Below are 17,909 nucleotides of genomic sequence, written 5' to 3'. Positions count from 1 at the left end.
TTCAAGGAAAAATTCAAGAATATATTTCTTATATCAGCCACACCAAGTGTTGGGAATACTTGAAAAACCTGGAACTCTCATACACTGCTGGTGGCAATGCATTAGGGTAGAAAGTGGGAAACAGTGTTAAAGTTTTCTATAAACTTAAGCATACACTAGCCATAAAACCAAGTAATCCCAGTGACATATTTAATCAAGAGAAATTTTTGTTTTTCACAATAGCCCAAAACATGGAAACAAATCAAATGTCCACAAGAGGAAAATATGTGAATAAATTCTGATCTACCCACACCATTGAGTAATACTCAACAATAAAAATGAAAAAAAAAAAAACAACTATGCATACAACTTGGAATCTCAAAGTAATTGTTACATGAAAGAAAACAGGAAAAAATGGTTCTATGATTTGTTTCACATAAAACTGTAGAAAACAAACTATTCTGACAGAAGACTGATGTTTGCCTAGAAGGCAGACAGGGATAGCGTTTTTGCACCTAGGAAATCTTAGATAAATCAACATATTGATTGCTATGATTTCATGGTTATGTGCATATGTCAGTATTTATCAAATTAGAGACTTCAGTATGTGCAGGTTTTTCTGTATGTAATGCCTCAAAACTTTTTTAAAAGAATATATAATTTAGCAAAATCCTTTCACAGTCTTTTTCAAATCATAATGCATAGACAGCCACTCATATAATGGCCACCTATCCACCAACTAATTACTATCAATTGCCTTTTTTTCACACAATATTGATCTTATTTCAAAAACTCTTCCCCATTTCTTTCACTTCAATCTAACATCCATTGATATCCTGTGTAGTCCATTTTATTTTTTTATTAGAGTTATTTAACTAACTTCAAGTATCTTCACATAAGGTACAAGGGAGAAAAGGTCTTATAGTTGGTTAAAAAGCAAGTTCTCTGTTTCTCCTAGGGTGATAGAAGTAATGCTACTGAAAAAGAACACATCATTTTTTTTGAGGATCCAGAGGAGAATCAATCAGAGTTTAACCGGCCCTTTTTTTTTATAATAAATTTTATTTTTATATTCCCCATACAATTGCAACCCCCTTATTTTGACCCCAATCCCTCCCCTCCCGCCCCCTACCCCCCATAGAATGTCTCTGGTTCATAGTTTTTTGTTGATTTTGATTTTCACTTTCTTATAGTTATTCATTTTCCTGGTCCCTTATTTAAGTTTTCTAGATTCCTGCTATGGGTGAGACCATCTGGTATTTTCCTTTTTCTTTCTGGTTTATTTCGCTGAGCATGATCCCTTCCAGCGCCATCCATATTGCTGCAAATTGCATGTGTTTATCTTTTCTGAATGCTGAGTAATATTCCATGGTATATATGTACCACATCTTCTTGATCCAGTCATCTGTTTTTGGGCATTTGGGTTGTTTCCAAAGCTTAGCTATTGTAAACAGTGCTGATATAAACATAGGGGTGCAGGTGCTCTTTGGAATTGATGTTTCCGTGTCCTTTGGGTAAATACCTAGGAGTGGAATTGCTGGATCATATGGAAGCTCTGTTTAGTAGGTCCAGAAATCTCCACACAGCTCTCCATAGTGGTTGGACCAGTTTGCACTCCCACCAACAGTGCAGAAGAGTTCCTTTTACTCCATACCCTCGCCAACATTTGTTGTTACTAGTTTTTTTAATATGTGCCATTCTCACTGGTGTAAGATGGTAGTTTTGATTTGCATTTCCCTGATTACAAGTGATGTTGAACATTTTTTCATATGCCCATTGGCCATTTGCATTTCCTCTTCAGAGAAGTTTCTTTTCAGCTCTTCTGCCCATTTTTTGACAGGATTATTTTCTTTGTTGTTGTTGAGTCTCATCAGCTCTTTGCAGATTTTTGTGATCAGTCCTTTATCATTAGTGTTGTGTGCAAAAATGTTCTCCCAGTTGGTGGGATTTCTCTTTCTTTTGGTTATTGTCTCTTTTGCTGTGCAGAAGCTCTTTAATTTGATGTAGTCCCAGCTGTTGATCTTTGCCTTCACTATCACTGCTTTGGGTGATGTGTCTGTAAAGATGTCTTTGATGTGCAAGTCACGTAGTGTTTCGCCTATATTTCCTTCTATGTATTTTATGGTTTCAGGTCTTCTGTCTAGTTCTTTAATCCATTTTGAGTTGATTTTTGTGTATGGTGTGAGGTAGTGGTCAAGCTTCATTCTTTTGCATGTAGCGACCCAGTTTTCCCAGCACCATTTATTGAACAAACTTTCTTTGCTCCAATGCATAGTCTTTGCTCCTTTGTCAAAGATTAGTTGACCATAAATCTGTGGGTTTATTTCTGGATTTTCTATTCAATTCCATTGGTCTGTGTGTCTGTTCTTGTTCCAATACCATGCAGTTTTGATGATTATGGCTTTGTAGTATAGTTTGAAGTCTGGGAGTGTGATGCCTCCATTCCCTTCTTTTTTTTTTTTCAGGAGAGCTTTGGCTATTCAGGGTTTTTGGTGATTCCATATGAATTTCATCAACAATTGTTCTATTTCTTTGAAGAATGACATTGAAATTTTGATTGGAATAGCATTGAATCTGTATATTGCTTTTGGTAGGATGGCCATTTTAATAATGTTTATTCTTCCAATCCATGAGCAGGGGATGTCTTTCCATTTCTTTGTGTCTTCTTCTATTTCTTTTAACAGTGTTTTATAGTTTTCTTTGTATAGGTCCTTTACCTCTTTTGTTAGATTTATTCCCAAATATTTGATTTTTTTTTTGTTTTGATAATAAAAGGGATTTTTTTTTACTTCTTCTTCTTCAGATTTATTGTTTGTGTATAGGAAGGCTACTGACTTTTGTGTGTTGATTTTGTATCCTGCCACTTTACTGAACTGATTGATGAGTTGAATTAGTTTTTCTGTGGAGTTTTTGGGGTTCTCTATGTATATTATCATATCATCTGCAAATAGTGATAGCTTAACTTCTTCTTTTCCTATTTGGATTCCTTGTATGTCTTTCTCTTGTCTTATTGCTCTGGCTAGGACTTCCAGTATTATATTGAAAAGCAGTGGTGAGAGTGGACATCCTTGTCTTGTTCCAGATCTTAATGGAATTGCTTTCAGCTTTTCACCATTGAGAATGATACTGGCTGTTGGCTTATCATATATGGCCTTTATGATGTTGATAACCGGCCCTTTTTATATTTACGTTTATAGTCAGAATTTTAATTTTTATCCCTAGTTGCCATATAAGATGTATAACATATGATTTGTTTACCCAAATTTATTTTATAGAAGTATTTTGAAAATTATGTTCACCTGGCATTGTCTATACTAAAAGGATTAAAGGTAAGCACTCAGCTCTAAAAAGCATCTATTAATAAAGTTATCAAGTTGTGTATTTGGGTACTATGTACTTTGACTATGGCATGTTACAAACATTAATTTTTTGTCATTTTGATAATTCTACAGATTTTGACTACATTTAATATAACTGTAATAAGTTTAAAACATGATCCAGAGTTTATATCTTGCAAGAAGGGGAGTAAGGAAGAAACACAAAAACATTTTTATGACCACAACAGACAGTAACCAGTACCTACACACAACTTTTAATTGCTAATAAAAGCAGGATATCTTATGGTCTGTAAGGTTTTGAAAGTGGGAACTAGGTATCCATACTACTTTGTTACCCATTTTTTTAGAGATTTATTTATTTATTTATTTATTTATTTATTTATTTATACAGTCAGAAGCACGGGAGGGTGAGATAATTCACCAGAGCCAGAGCAGGGAGCAGAACAGACAGACTGACAGAAGTACACTGCTGAGGGGAGCAGTGGGCACGGCAGAAGAGGTCTGTGCGCCATATGGGACCCTTGCCGACGGCTGGGGATTGAACTGGCACTTCAGAGGCTTCGGGCAGCTTTGCAGGCCAGCACTCAATCTGCGCCACCAGGGGAGGCCCCTGTTCCCATTTTTTATTACAATATGGGTCATACTTATAGATGTTAAATCTTATTACCATTTACCCCATTAATAGAAAATTATAGGAAATGAATTTTACTCTGTGGGGTTCCTTGAATGATTGATACTGTGTACATTTTTAGAAAGTATATACAATATTTTTTGATTAACCTAACTACAAGTTTTAATATAATGTGTTTTTCATTATAGTCATCCACTGCCTCCAATAAAATGTAATAGTGACAAGGCAGCTTATCATCTCTCAGGCATATTGTAGAATTGAATGTTTTATTGTGCTATTTAAATGTACTCTTTCTCCTCTTGGAAAAAGCAAGTTGGCATAAAGATTAGATCCTGAAGGAATTGTACATCTAGTAGGTGAATAGTCACATATTTCATTTCATGTAAATTGGATATAATGGAGGAAATGGGATTGAAGAATGGGCCCTGGAGAAGCAAATGTGTCTTTCAATAATCTAGTAGAGTTGTCCAGAGACTATGTGATTTTCATAAGAGAGTTCCCACCTGGGGATGATTTGAGGATTGACCAGATGGAAAGCAGGGCACTGCAGGATATGTCATTTATCACAATGATTGTGTATAGTCATCAGTGATCCTTTCAACACAGGGGGAAGCTAGAGCTGTTTATGTGGAGTAGCATTGCAACCAGACTAGTTGAATTTGGCAACATTTGTATTTCTCATTAATGTAATCATACCAATTAATTAACCATATGTATCAATTGTCACAAGGAAAAATTTATATCTGTTACCTTTTTATGTAGGAGAAGGAAACTGTAGTCATTCAGACATTATTTTTATACTTGTTGGGAAGAAAAAATATAGCCATATCTAATTATATTAGCTGCTATAAGGTAACTACTATAAACTACTATAAACTTCTATAAGAATGATATGATTAAAAAAGGAAAAATCAGTTTTATTTTATTGAAGTTAAGTAATCACCAAGTTAATTATGTGGACTATTCCAAATCTTCCCTCTTCAAAAAAAACAGACATCTAATCTAATCTTTCGTATTGAACATAAACAGTTTTAAAATGACCATAAAGATTTACAGGTGAAAATTTCAATACCAAGTGTTTGCATGGGAGCTATTCAATTTATTAGGAAATATATGATATTGATGATCCAGAAACCTGAACTTAGAAATTGTAGTTCCATACCATATTGTCTCTGAGGGGGGCAGGTAATTTGATTTTTTCAAAGCCTATTTTCCTCATCAGTTAATCACATATATTAATGTTAAGCTTACAAGATTGTTGAGAGGATCAAATGTTAAAACATTTGAAAATGGTTGTTTTTATACTTAAAGTTTAGCTATATACATACATAGACTCATATTAAAGATTTTTAACACATTATATAAATTATCACCACGTCAGCATGTATTCCCAAGTATTATCCTCCATCTACATCAGAAATAAGTAATGTGGCCTCCCTGGTGATGCAAGGGGTTAAGTCTCAGCACTATGAAGCTATCAGCAGCCACTGCAGTGCAAGTTTAATCCAGGCCAGGGAGCTGACCCACATGGCACTGCAGACCTCTCCTATTTTGCCTGCTGCTCACCTCAGCAGTGTATTTCAGTCAATTTGCCTATTCTGCTCCCCACTTTGTATCTGGTGAATCCTCTCAGCCCCCTCCCCTGCACCTCTGGCCTACACCCCAGCTCCTGTATGCATAAATATATAAATCTTTTGAAAAATTAAATAAGTAATGGCTTCTGATCTATGAGCTTCTCATACAGGGCAAAAATGATAAGAGGATGTCTTAAAAAGTTGGGCAAAGATATTTTTTGTTTAAATAATTTAATATATTTAGAAAAAAAAAGCACTGACAGATATTAACACCGACTTTGGGGTTGGAGAAATCAAGATTTAGATAATATATTGATTACAGTTTTTCATATTCAGATTCCTCAAAATATTAAAAATAGTAATTCCATATGATCTAGTGATCTCACTATTGGATATTTAACCTTAGGAATATGAATACAACAATTTGGGAAATATCTGCAATCCCATGTTCATTGCATCATTATTCACAACATCAAAGAGTAGAGACAACCTAAATAGTCATCAGCACTGGATAAAGAGGATGTGATATACATGCATATATATTTTGTAAATCCTGATATACACAACATGGATGGAATGACACAGTGTTATGCTAAGTGAAATAAGTCAGGCAGAAAAAGACAAACACTGTATGATTTCATTCATATGTGAATGATGATACCAAAAGAAATATACAGATTTAATGCAATTCCTATAAGATCCCAATGACATTCTTCACACAAATACGATCTAAAAAAAAATCATGAAAGTATGCTTGGAACCACAAAGAAACAAAAAATATTCTTAAGAAAAAAGAACAAAAATGGAGGTATTACTCACATTTCAAACTATACAACAGAGCAATAAATAATAGAGTTTGTATTGGAATAAAAAGACACACAGATTGCTAGAAAAGAGAGCCTGGAAATAGAACCATACACATGTGGAAAACTGATTTATAACAAAGGAGCCCAGATCTTACATTGTATCAAGGAAAATCTCTTAAGTAGAAGATGTTGGGAAAACTGCACATCCACATGTAAAAGAATGAAACTAACTCACAATCTAATATATACAAAAATTAATTCAAAATAAAGACTTGGATCTAAAACATGAAACCATGAATACACTAAAGAAAACATATGTGATATGGGCCTCCCTGGTGGCGCAAGGGGTTAAACACCGCACTATGAAGCAATCCGTAGCCTTTGCAGCACGAGTTTGATCCCTGGCCAGCCAGAGAGCAACCCACATGGTGAATCAGACCTCTCCTGTCTTGCCCACTGTTCCCCTCAGCAGTGTGTTTCAGTCAGTCCAACTGTTCTGTTCCCCACTCTGTTTCTGGTGAATCCTCTCATCCCCTCCATCTCTGGCCTGTACTCCATCTCTTGTATGCATAAATACATAAATCTTTAAAAAAAATATATGTGATGTGCCCCTTGACATCAGTCTGATAGATACAGCTGAGGACTCAAGTCTAACAGCTGGAGAAACAAAAAGCAAAAATAACCAAATGGGACCACATCAAACTAAAAAGTTTCTGCACAGAAAAAAAAATTGTATCAAAATAAAAAGACATCTTATCAAATGGGAAAAATAGTTGCACACCACACATCACACAAGGGGCTAATTTCCAAGATTACACACAATTCATGAAACAGGAAAAAACAAAAATCCTACCAGATTACAAATTTGTCAGAGGATCTGAATAGACAATTTTTCAGACGTATGGCTAGCCAAAAAAAACAAATGAAAAGATGTTCATCATCTCTTATTATTAAAGAAATGCCAGTCAAAACAACATTGAGATCTCACTCTACACTTGTGAAAATGGCCATTATCTTCATGATACAAAATAATAAGTGTTGGAGAACATGTGGAGAGAAAGGAGCCCTATATAAATTGGTGGTAGTATTGTAAATTATTGTAGTCACTATAGAAAGGAGTATGGAGATTAACAAAAAATTAAAAATAAAAACTTCATAGGATCAATTTATCCAAATTCTGAGCATCTATAAAAAAATACAACACTAATTTGAAAAGATACATGTATCCCCGTGTTTATTTTTATATACTAATAGTGTTTTTTAATAATAATCTTTATTTTTATTTATACAAGAACTGGTGCACAAGTCAGAGGCACAGGAGGGTGAGAGAAAACACCAGAGACAGAGCGGGGAGCAGAACAGGCAGATGGACCAAAGACACTGCTGAGGGGAGCAGCAGGCAAGGCAGGAGAGGTCTGCTGCACCATGTGAGTTTCTCCCTGGCCAGCCGGGAATTGAACCCGCACTGCAGAGGCTTCGGACAGCTTTACAGCATGGTGCTCAACCAACTGCGCCACCAGGGAGGCCCTGTACCCCCATGTTTATTGCAGCACTATTTGTAATAGCCAAAAATTGAAAATAACTTAAATGCTCTTCTACAGAGGAGAGTACAAAGGGAATGTGGTATTATACACAAAGGGATAATATTGAGCTAAAAAGTGACGAAATTCTGCCATTGCAACCAGGTGGATAAACTTAGAGGGAATTATGCTTAGTGAAATAAATCAGATAGAAAAATGCAAATACCATATGATTTATCTCATATGTGCTAATAAAGAAAATAAACATATAAACTAAATAAAAGAGGGCCTCCCTAGTGGCGCAATCTATGAAACAATCCACAGCCACTGCAGCACGAGTTCGATTCCTGGCCGACCAGGGAGAAATCCACATGGTGGGACAGTCCTCTCCCGGCTTGCCCGCTGCTCCCCTCAGCAGTGATTTTGTTCCGTTTGCCTGTTCTGTTTCCCACTCTGACTCTGGTGAATTATCTCACCCTCCCCTGCATCTTTGGCCTGTACCTCAATTCTTGTATAAAAATAAATAAATCTTTAAAAAAGAAAAAGAAATCAGATTGCTGGATGGACATTGAGATAACAGCACCTGAGGGTACTGGTACTTGGTACTGGTGGTACCAAGAAGTGCCAGTACTCTCCTGTCTGCTAATTTTATACTAAAATTATACTAGTGAGATGCATCCACATAGTTTTGTGAATGAGTAGGTTCTGCCCCCAATTTCATTATATGACCATACTGTACTTTTTTTATTCATTCTCATAATGATGGGTGGTTTCCAGTATTTGGTTTATATGAACAAAATAAAATAAATCAAAATGAAGAATGATATATAAAACATTGAACAAAGAAACATAACCAGAAAACAAAAGATAAAATTGCAGTAGCAAATCCCCATATATCAATAATCATTCTAAATATAAATCACCAATCAAAAGACACAAAGTGGCTGCTTGGATTAGAAAACAAAATCCATCTTTCTGTTTTCTCCAAGAGATACATCTGAGCTCTAGAGATAATAAACAGTGGATCAAAGTAAATGTTTAGAAAACAATCCTATAAGCTAATGCAAATCCAAAACAAGCAGGGAGAGCTAAATTTATATAAGATAAAACAAACACACAGGGACTCTCTGGTGGTGCAAGGGGTTAAGCACCACACTATGAAGCAATCCACAGCCTCTACAGCATGAGTTTGATCCCCGGCCGGCCAGGGAGAAACCCACATGGCGAGGCAGACCTCTCCTTTCTTGCCCGTTACTCCCTTCGGCAGTGTATTTCAGTCAGTCTGCCTGTTCCGTTCCCAACTCTGTCTCTGGTGGATCCTCTCACACACTATACTCCAGCTGTTGTATGCATATAAATAAATCTTTAAAAAAATAAATAAAACAAACACACAGCTAAAAATAAAAAGTAGCAAGAGACAGTGACAGACATTTTATAATGATTCAAGGATCAATAATAAAGCTTGTCAATACATATGCACCAAGAGAAGGAGAACCAAAATATATAAGACAAACCTAAAATCCAACACTGGCCCCAAAACAATAGTAGTAGGGGACACTGACATCCCTTTTACACCAATGGGTAGATCAACCAGACAGTAAATCAATAAGGAAACAATAGTCTTAAAAGAGGAATTAGACCAGGTGCGCCTGCTAGATATGTTTAGGGCATTACAACCTCAAAAAGTACAGTACACTTTCTTTTCAAGTACAAATGGAATATTTTACAGGACATACCACATGTTGGGTCTCAAATCAAGTATCAATAAATTCATGATGAAATCTCAGCAAGTATCTTCTTTGATCACAATGCTATTAAACTAAAAATCAACCACAAAGAAGAAAGCTGAAAAAAAAACACACTAATATGTGCATACTGAACAATATACTACTAAACGATGTTGGGTTTATAAGGCAAACAATGATGAAGGCTATAAGAACCTATGGAACACAATAAAGGCAGTGGTAAGAATGAAATATAGGACAAAACAGTTCTACATCAAGAAATAAGAAACAGCTCAAATAAATTATTGTAAGCCTCAACTTCAAGAAAAAGAAGAGCAAGTACACCAAAGCCAGTAGAAAGTAAAAAACAAAAATTAGAGCTCAAATATAAAAATAAAGGTCAAAAAGTTCAAAATACCACTAAAACCTAAAGTTGTATCTTTGAAAAAATAAATGAAATAGGTAAGCCTATAGTTAGACTCACTATGAAAAAATGGAAAAACTCTTGACAAATTGAATGAGAAATCAAAAGGGAGAAATTACAATAGATATTTCAGAAATACACCGGATCATAAGAGAGTGCCATGAAAAACAATTTGCCAACAAACTGGAAAATTTAGAAACCTAACTGAAGCACTGAAACCACCATAAGGGTAGGGTGGTGCTGTGATGCAAATGGGGGACAAGTCTGAATATACTAAGGTCGAGAATTATTGGTGCTTTGGTGGTCATGGTGTGGTAACATACATATGATGAGGTATAAACATATACCCATATATCATATAGAGTGGTTTAAACAAACATCACCTCAATAAAAAGTAATCAAATTTTTAAACTATATTTAAATACAACTAATGAAATTGTAATTCATAATAAGTATAATATCAAATATGAAACTCACTGACACCTAAATTGAAAATTGACTACATCTTTGAGAATTGATTATTATCATGGCTAATGAAGTTGTGGTGTGTCTCATAAAAAATAATGGATAAATCCTAAATTATTTCTATTGGACATATAAAATAAATTCATGTATATTAAGAAGTGGACTTACTGTATTGTTGCCTCCTTCCCCTGTTTAATAGTTTTCTACTGTCTGCCTTTTAGACCAAAGTACTCATGCTTTTTCTCACTCGATCCATTATCTACCTTTTTCATTCCATTCTAGGCACATGCAAAATGTTAAAAATAGTTTTGTTTTCGGGCCTCCCTGGTGGCGCAGCAGTTGAGCGCTGGGTTGCGAAGCTGCCCACGGCCTCTTACAGCACCGGTTCGATCCCCGGCTGCTCCCCTGCCACCTGAGGAGGGTCCCACATGGCGCGCAGACCTCTCCTGCCGCCCGCTGCTCCCCTCAGCAGTGTACTTCGGTCCTTCTGCCTGTTCTGCTCCCCGCTCTGACTCTGGTGAATTCTCTCACCCTCCCGCACTTCTGACTGTACCCAGTGATTGCATAAATCAATAAATCAATCAATAAATAAATCTTTAAAAAAGTAGTTTTGTTTTCAGTGGTTCTCAGTGTGGTAAATCTAAAGTAAAGGAGGGAAGGCCAAGGCTCTATTGCCAGGAAGAGGCTCCATTACTTGTTGCAGGTGAATCATTTATACTAATTATGAGCAGATGAAAACATCAAACTGGAATTTTGCATATACCTTGAGACAAAGTGGTGATGAGGAAAGACTATGAAATCTGAAGTCCTGGGTATGAAACCCAGTCCTGCCACTCAAGTAATTTGTTACCCTAAACATTTCATTTAATCCATTGAGCCATAGATTGTTTTTTTTGAAAAACAAAGGCAATATTCATAAGGCTACTATAAAGATTAAATGAAATGTATATAAAAAAATTAGCACCCATGTCTAGTATATAACAATATATATTATAACATTTCCTTAACTGATAAGCTTTGAAATTTACTCAAGGTAATTTTAAAATCCTTTTCTTCATTCCTCTACACATTCCCTCAAAACCATGATAGATTATTTACATGTTGCTAATTCCAGGCTTAGTCAACATGTTGTTAGATGTTAAGAAGCTGATTATAATTTACTGATATATTCCAGACACTATTATATATCTATATTCATTTATATGGACAGGGCTATTTTCTTGTATCAGAATTTGTTTATGAGCACTTAACATCTAAAGATTCATTCTCTAACCCCCCAAACCTAAGTCTCTTCCTAAAGTCTCCATCTTAATGGCATCATCAAGCCTGAAACCAAGCTAGACATGAATCATCCTGGACCCTACCCTCTCAAACTCAATTTTAATCAGTTATAAAATATGATTATTTTAATTACTAAACCACTCTTGAACCTCTTTTCTGCTCATTTACATTTTTCCTTCACTCAGATCCTCAATATTTCTCCCTTGTACTGTAGCAACCGACCCTCTTTTCTCTCATTGCTTTCATTGTTATCTACCCTCTACAAGTGTTTTTCTATAACATTTACTCAGTCACCTTTCAGGGGTTTCTTTTACTTAGTTTTCTTTCTTTTTTTTTTTTTTTTTTCATTCAAGCAAAATCCTATGTGAAATAGAGCATTTATAGTTCTGAGGCAGAATTGGTGAATTTGGAAGTATTTTCACAATTCCACTTACGTCAGTAAGAAAAATCTCTGACGGACACTTTGGAAACCACTGTTTCAACTGCTAAACATGATTTTAAAAAAAGGCAACTCACAAGCTGGCTTTCCCCTCCTGTTCTATTTTTACTGTATCACTGAATCTCCCATCCCAAATTTCTGTTCCAGTCTCTTAGTCTATTCAATATAATAGCTATTCAGCTATGGGCTCTTTCTCACTGGTGTATTTCTATCTTTGTCTCTCTGCCTGGAATGATCTTCCCCTGATTCTCCATCTGTCCAATAGTCATCCTACCAGTCATAGCTCCAAAGTTTCCATCTCTCTTGGTATTTCCCAAACTGATTCTGTTACTCCCATTATCTGTGATCTTACAGCACCTTTACATTACTTGTACTATAGTTTTTATCATACTTTATTGCAATTATTGTTTATATGACCATCTTTCTAACTCTACTGTGACAAGGATTTCTACTTATATCATTTTTCATTACCTAAGAAGTAGTACCCAATACATGGTGAGCACATTATAAATTTTTGTACCATTGAAGGTATCTGATTGTCATTAAAAAATTCACTGCCACATAATACCATAAATGAATTTTAAAGACTCAAAGAAATATTAAGATTAAGTCTATTTTTTACAATTGCACTAAATTTTTTCACACCCTCCCCATACCAATTTCTGCCCCCTACCCCAAGCTTCTGGCAACAAATCTGTTCCCTGTATATATAAGTTTGTTTTTGGTAGAGTCCACAATTAAGATATCACATGGTATTTATCTCTCTCTGTCTGACTTATTTTACTTAGCACAATGCCTTCAAGTATCATTCATGTTGCTGAAAATGGCAGGATTTCATGATTTTTCTCTCCCTCTCTCTCTTTCTCTCCATATATATGGAGATATTATATACAGATACGCATATTTTACATTGTGTATAATATATTGGGTATACATAAAACAGTTTCTTTATCCATTTACCCATTAATGGACACTTAGGTTGCTTTCTTATACTGATTATTGTAAATAATGCTACAGTGAATATGGGGGAGTGCATAAATCTTTTTAAGTTAGTATTTTTGTTTCCTTTGGATAAACACCCATACATGGAATTGCTAGTCGTATGGTAGATCTATTTTTATTTTTTAAAAATATTTAAAAATAAAGTTTAAGCTATATTTAAAATAAGCTTATGCTTTTAAATGTTCTGTTAATTTTTATGTTCTTTTATAGAGAACTGAAATAAGTTCAATATTAATTTATGAGAATGGCATTTTCAGGAAAGAACTGTTTAACAGTGTTCAATAAAACACTGAATCAGTACTTAAGATTTCACTTTCACTTTCTTCTTTTATAATCACAAAGCTGCATGGATGCATATTTTTATACTTTCTAACCTGGAATAATAACTTGGAAAATATATACAAATGCCCAGACCCTTAAAAACAAGAGAAATATTACTGATACATATAGTTATCAGGTGTGCTGCATCCTCTCGGAGACTTAAAGACAATGCTGATTTGGTCAGTACCTCTCTCCCAACCCTGGCTCTAATGTACAAAGGTGTACATATGTATACCCAATAAGGTCTCAAAAGGGAATTCGTGCAATTGAATGACAGTTTTTTTTAAGTCATGTCCATTTGATTTAAGTCACTGTAGAAACAAAACTGTTTTCATGAATACTAAAAAAAATTCAATAATGTGACCTCTCAGAGAGCTTGAAAACTCTGAAGGACAAAGCAATCAGATCAATATTAGTTTATTTCAAGTGCTGGGCAGTATGAAGAGACAAGACTGAACATCAGATAGATTTTAATACCTGTCGGAGTGATAAGTCCTGGTGATAAGAGGCCTGGGACTGAATGGGGCAGAAGGCGAGCACTGTCCTGCAACACTCCCAAAGAACGCTTGGGAGGCCTGCCAGGCCTTGAACTGTTGAAAAACAGACAAAGATTAGGTTAAAAATGAACTCTTTTTAAGATACTATCACTTGCTACATTTGCTTTCTAAATCTTGTTTAATTGCAAAGTGATAGAATTTCCTGTAAAATAACTTTTTTATTTTTTATTGAAGTAACATTGTTTGACATCTTTGCTAGTGTTTTGCCAGCATAGGATTTCCATCCTCCCCCCTCCCGCCAGTTGTAGGACCACAACATTAACACTACCAAACACCCATAGTCCTCTACCATAGTCCATTTTTTTTTTCACTCTCTCTCCCTCTCCTCATCCTTCTCCCTTATTTCCCCCTCCCCTGCCTAGATATCTCAGATCTACAGTCAGCTTTCAAGGGTTGGTTTTAGTATTTGTCTTTGTGTGACCCTTTATTTTCTCTATGTTCCGCTTATAAAATTTTTTCATTGATTACTAAAAAAACAGTAACCTTGCCACTATGTCTCTCTACATAGTTATGGCAAAAGTTAAAACAATTTCTAGTTTAGATACCATTTACAAACCAGCACATTTCAATACAACCTACCTGTTTTGAGAAACCCAAAGTTATCCCCTACTCTTAAAGCTACATTTACTTGATCTCTAGGATTAATATCTGCTACTGACATCTGAGATAGTGATTCTCAGAAATAAGATATGTAGAATATGAATTGATTAAGTCTGTGAATAGCATGCCAGAAGTGATGGGTAAATATAAAAAATAAGACTTAAAGTTTATTAGCATTTCCACAGCTATTGAGAGTTCATAAGGAAAAAGGGATCCCTGTCCCCAGTAAGGTCTTTTTCTACCATTTTTTTTTTTTTAAAAACCAGATTGTATAACCAGCAGTGTACTCTTATGGAGTGGCTGTACTAAGAAAACCTGCCACCTTTCCATTCTAAGCTGTCTTTTCTCACAGATTGATGGTGTTTTGAACTGATGAATTGAGGCTAAACTTATAATATTAACCTAACCAATTCTGTTTGCACTCTTTAGTGTGAACAGTTCAGGAATTGCAGCTTCAAATGACAATCAATAAAATAATGAAATAGAAGTCAGTATTTGCTGTCTCTATCTTGTACCCTAATAAAGTCAATGGACTAAATACATCATTTGAAAGTTGTACTCACAATAAGGGGCTTAAAGTCATTAAACATTAGGATCAAGTTGCTTTCAAGTCACCAAATATATTTTGACTATTACATTCTAATATTGCCTAAGATATTGATGCTGCTTTTCAGTAGAAATGCAGTTTACAAAGCTGAAAAATAGGGCTATTGACAAAATACTACATTAAATAAACCAAACTTCAAAAACATATGAGGTTCAGATAGAAAACATTTCCAAAAATGACTTTTAGTTCACAAAGACATTTAAATTAACCTCATTCTATCAACTTTGCCATAGCAAAGTGATCCATCAATGAAAGGCAAACTTAGCTTTCAATGAAGACAACTTCTAGCAACCTTACACAGAGATTCCACTACCCATTCATTTTTCATATACTGTGCTGGTGCAATATTCTTACATTGTACATCAATATTGTGTATAAATTCAGCATGAACAATTGTTTTTCTCATTTAATGCCTCAATTTTATAAACTGTCATGCCTCTTTCTTTCTACTTAACTCTTGGTCTTAATGTATTCTATTTAAGTCAGTGTTACCCTGTATGGCCTCATCTGTTTTATGAATTCCTAACTCGTTTAAGGAATAATGATAAGAAAAATATGCTATTTACTTCAAATGTGTTAAAGCATCTCAAGAGTACTGAATAATTGTCATCAGGATTTGACCAGTTATTAGAAGAAGACACATTATTTTGTTGAATAATCTTTACCAAATCTGTACTTTGTAAGTGCTTTTTTGGTCTTTTCATTCTTTAAAAAAAAGATTTATTTATTTATACATACAAGAACTGGGGTACAGGCCAGAGGTGTGGGATGGGGAAGTAAGAGGATTCACCAGAGACAGAACAGGGAAAAGTACAGGCAGATTGACTGAAATACACTGCTGAGGGGAGCAGCGGGTGAGTCAGGAGAGGTCTGCTGTGCCATGTGGGTAGTTCCCTGGCTAGGGATTGAACTAATGCTGCAGTGGCTGCGGATAGCTTCATAGGTTGCATCTTAACCCCTTGTGCCAACAGGGAAGCCCTGGGCTTTTCATTCTTCATAACTCAAATCTACTAACTTTATTCAAATCCACCTAATTCCTCTTTGTATTTTTCCAGTGTAAATTTTTCAGTTATGTCTTCATGTTCTGATCACTTTCAGACAGTCTGCCTCCTGAAGTAAGCAGCCTTTTGCTTCCTCTATTTCCATATGCTGATCCAGCTGTTGACAGTATGCTTTTTTATTTTATATATTTTACATCATTTTTCATTTTTGCACAATGCAGGCATTTTCATCTTGGTTATAGTCCCCAGGCAATTCCAACACCCCTTGTTTTAATCTTACTCTCTCCTCCCCCCATGTAGTGTGTCTCTGGTTTACAGTTGATTTTGATTTTTTACTGGATCAAGAAGATATGGTATATATGCACAATGGAATATTACTCAGCAATCAAAAAAGATAAACTCCGGCCTGCCCTGGTGGTGCCGACGGTTGAGCGCAGTGCTGTGAAGCTGTCCACAGCCCCTGCAGGCCGGTTAGATCCTGGCCAGCTGGCGAGGGTCCCACACAGCGCGGCAGACCTCTCCTGTCTCGCCTGTTGCTCCCCTCAGCAGTGTATTTCGTCAGTTTGTCTGTTCTGTTCCCCGCTCTGTCTCTGGTGAATCCTCTTACCCTCCTGTGCATCTGGCCTGTACCCCGGTTCTTGTATAAATAAATAAACAAACAAACAAACAAATAAATAAATATTTTTAGAAGAAGAAATTAAAAAAGATAAACTCATGCTATTGCAGCAACATGGATGGAGCTGAAAGGGATCATGCTCAGGGAAATAAGCCAGAAAGAAAAAGAAAAATACTGGTCTCACTCATAGCAGGAATTTAGAAAAACTAAATAAGGGACCAGGAAAAAGACAGTACACTTTTAAAGCAATAAAGTTTAACTAGTTCTGTTCCAAGTTTCTTGGTCAATTTTATGATTTAAACTAGTTCTTTTCCACAAGCTGATTCAGGCTTGGGAGGCTTTAGAGTCCTCTTAGTTTCATGGCTCCACCTTAATTTCCATGATTTGAAAAAGTTGGTCAAATTTCCTACCATCAGATTTTTATTGGAGAATTCATGATTTGAATTACCAAAGTCTTGATAATATGTACTTAAATATTCTATAAACAAGGGGGACCATATTCTCCATTTTTATATACTTTTCAGTTTTATAATTCTATGACGTTGGTAAGATTCATTGTGGGTCTCTACAACTAGGCATAAGCTCCAGGAAGTCAGAATATGTATTTGACTTTGTCACTGTATCGTAATGAGTTCTCATGTTGTCTATCACATATTAGAGCTTAGTAAATAGACCAATATATCAATTATTAATGATAGGAAACACTATTTCATAGTACCTACAATTTCCAGATACTACTTGTACTGCTCTTCTGTCCTTAATCATATGAATAGCAAATCAGTTGCATGATTTAACATCAGGTAGTCATTTTTAATAATAACCTTTTTTTTAATTATCTTTTTTTTAAGATTTATTTTTATTTATACAAGAGCTGAGGTACAGGCCAGAGTCGTGGGAGGGTGAGAGACAGAGCAGAGAGCAGTACAGGCAGACAGACCAAAAGCACTGCTGAGGGGAGCAGTGGACGAGGCAGGAGAGGTCTGCCTTGCCATGTGGGATTCTCCCTGGCCGGCAGGAAATGGAA

General features: G+C 35.5%; 1 protein-coding gene across 5 annotated transcripts in view; it reads right to left on the bottom strand.

The window, feature by feature from the left end:
- DACH2 (dachshund family transcription factor 2) overlaps positions 1-17,909 on the bottom strand; it is a gene marked incomplete at both ends in the record, with an annotated part of 572,537 nt that overhangs the window by 210,528 nt on the left and 344,100 nt on the right. For all 5 annotated transcript variants that reach the window (XM_084259122.1, XM_084259123.1, XM_084259125.1 and 2 more), the window contains one exon: positions 13,982-14,094. In XM_084259122.1, the coding sequence (XP_084115248.1) occupies positions 13,982-14,094 (113 nt within the window). The remainder of the gene's footprint in view (positions 1-13,981; positions 14,095-17,909) is intronic.

This window comes from Talpa europaea, assembly GCF_964194135.1.
Source record: "Talpa europaea genome assembly, chromosome: X".
Lineage (NCBI taxonomy): Eukaryota > Metazoa > Chordata > Mammalia > Eulipotyphla > Talpidae > Talpa > Talpa europaea.
The sequence above is the reverse complement of the archived record's forward strand: the minus strand, read 5'-3'. Positions and strand labels throughout refer to the sequence as shown.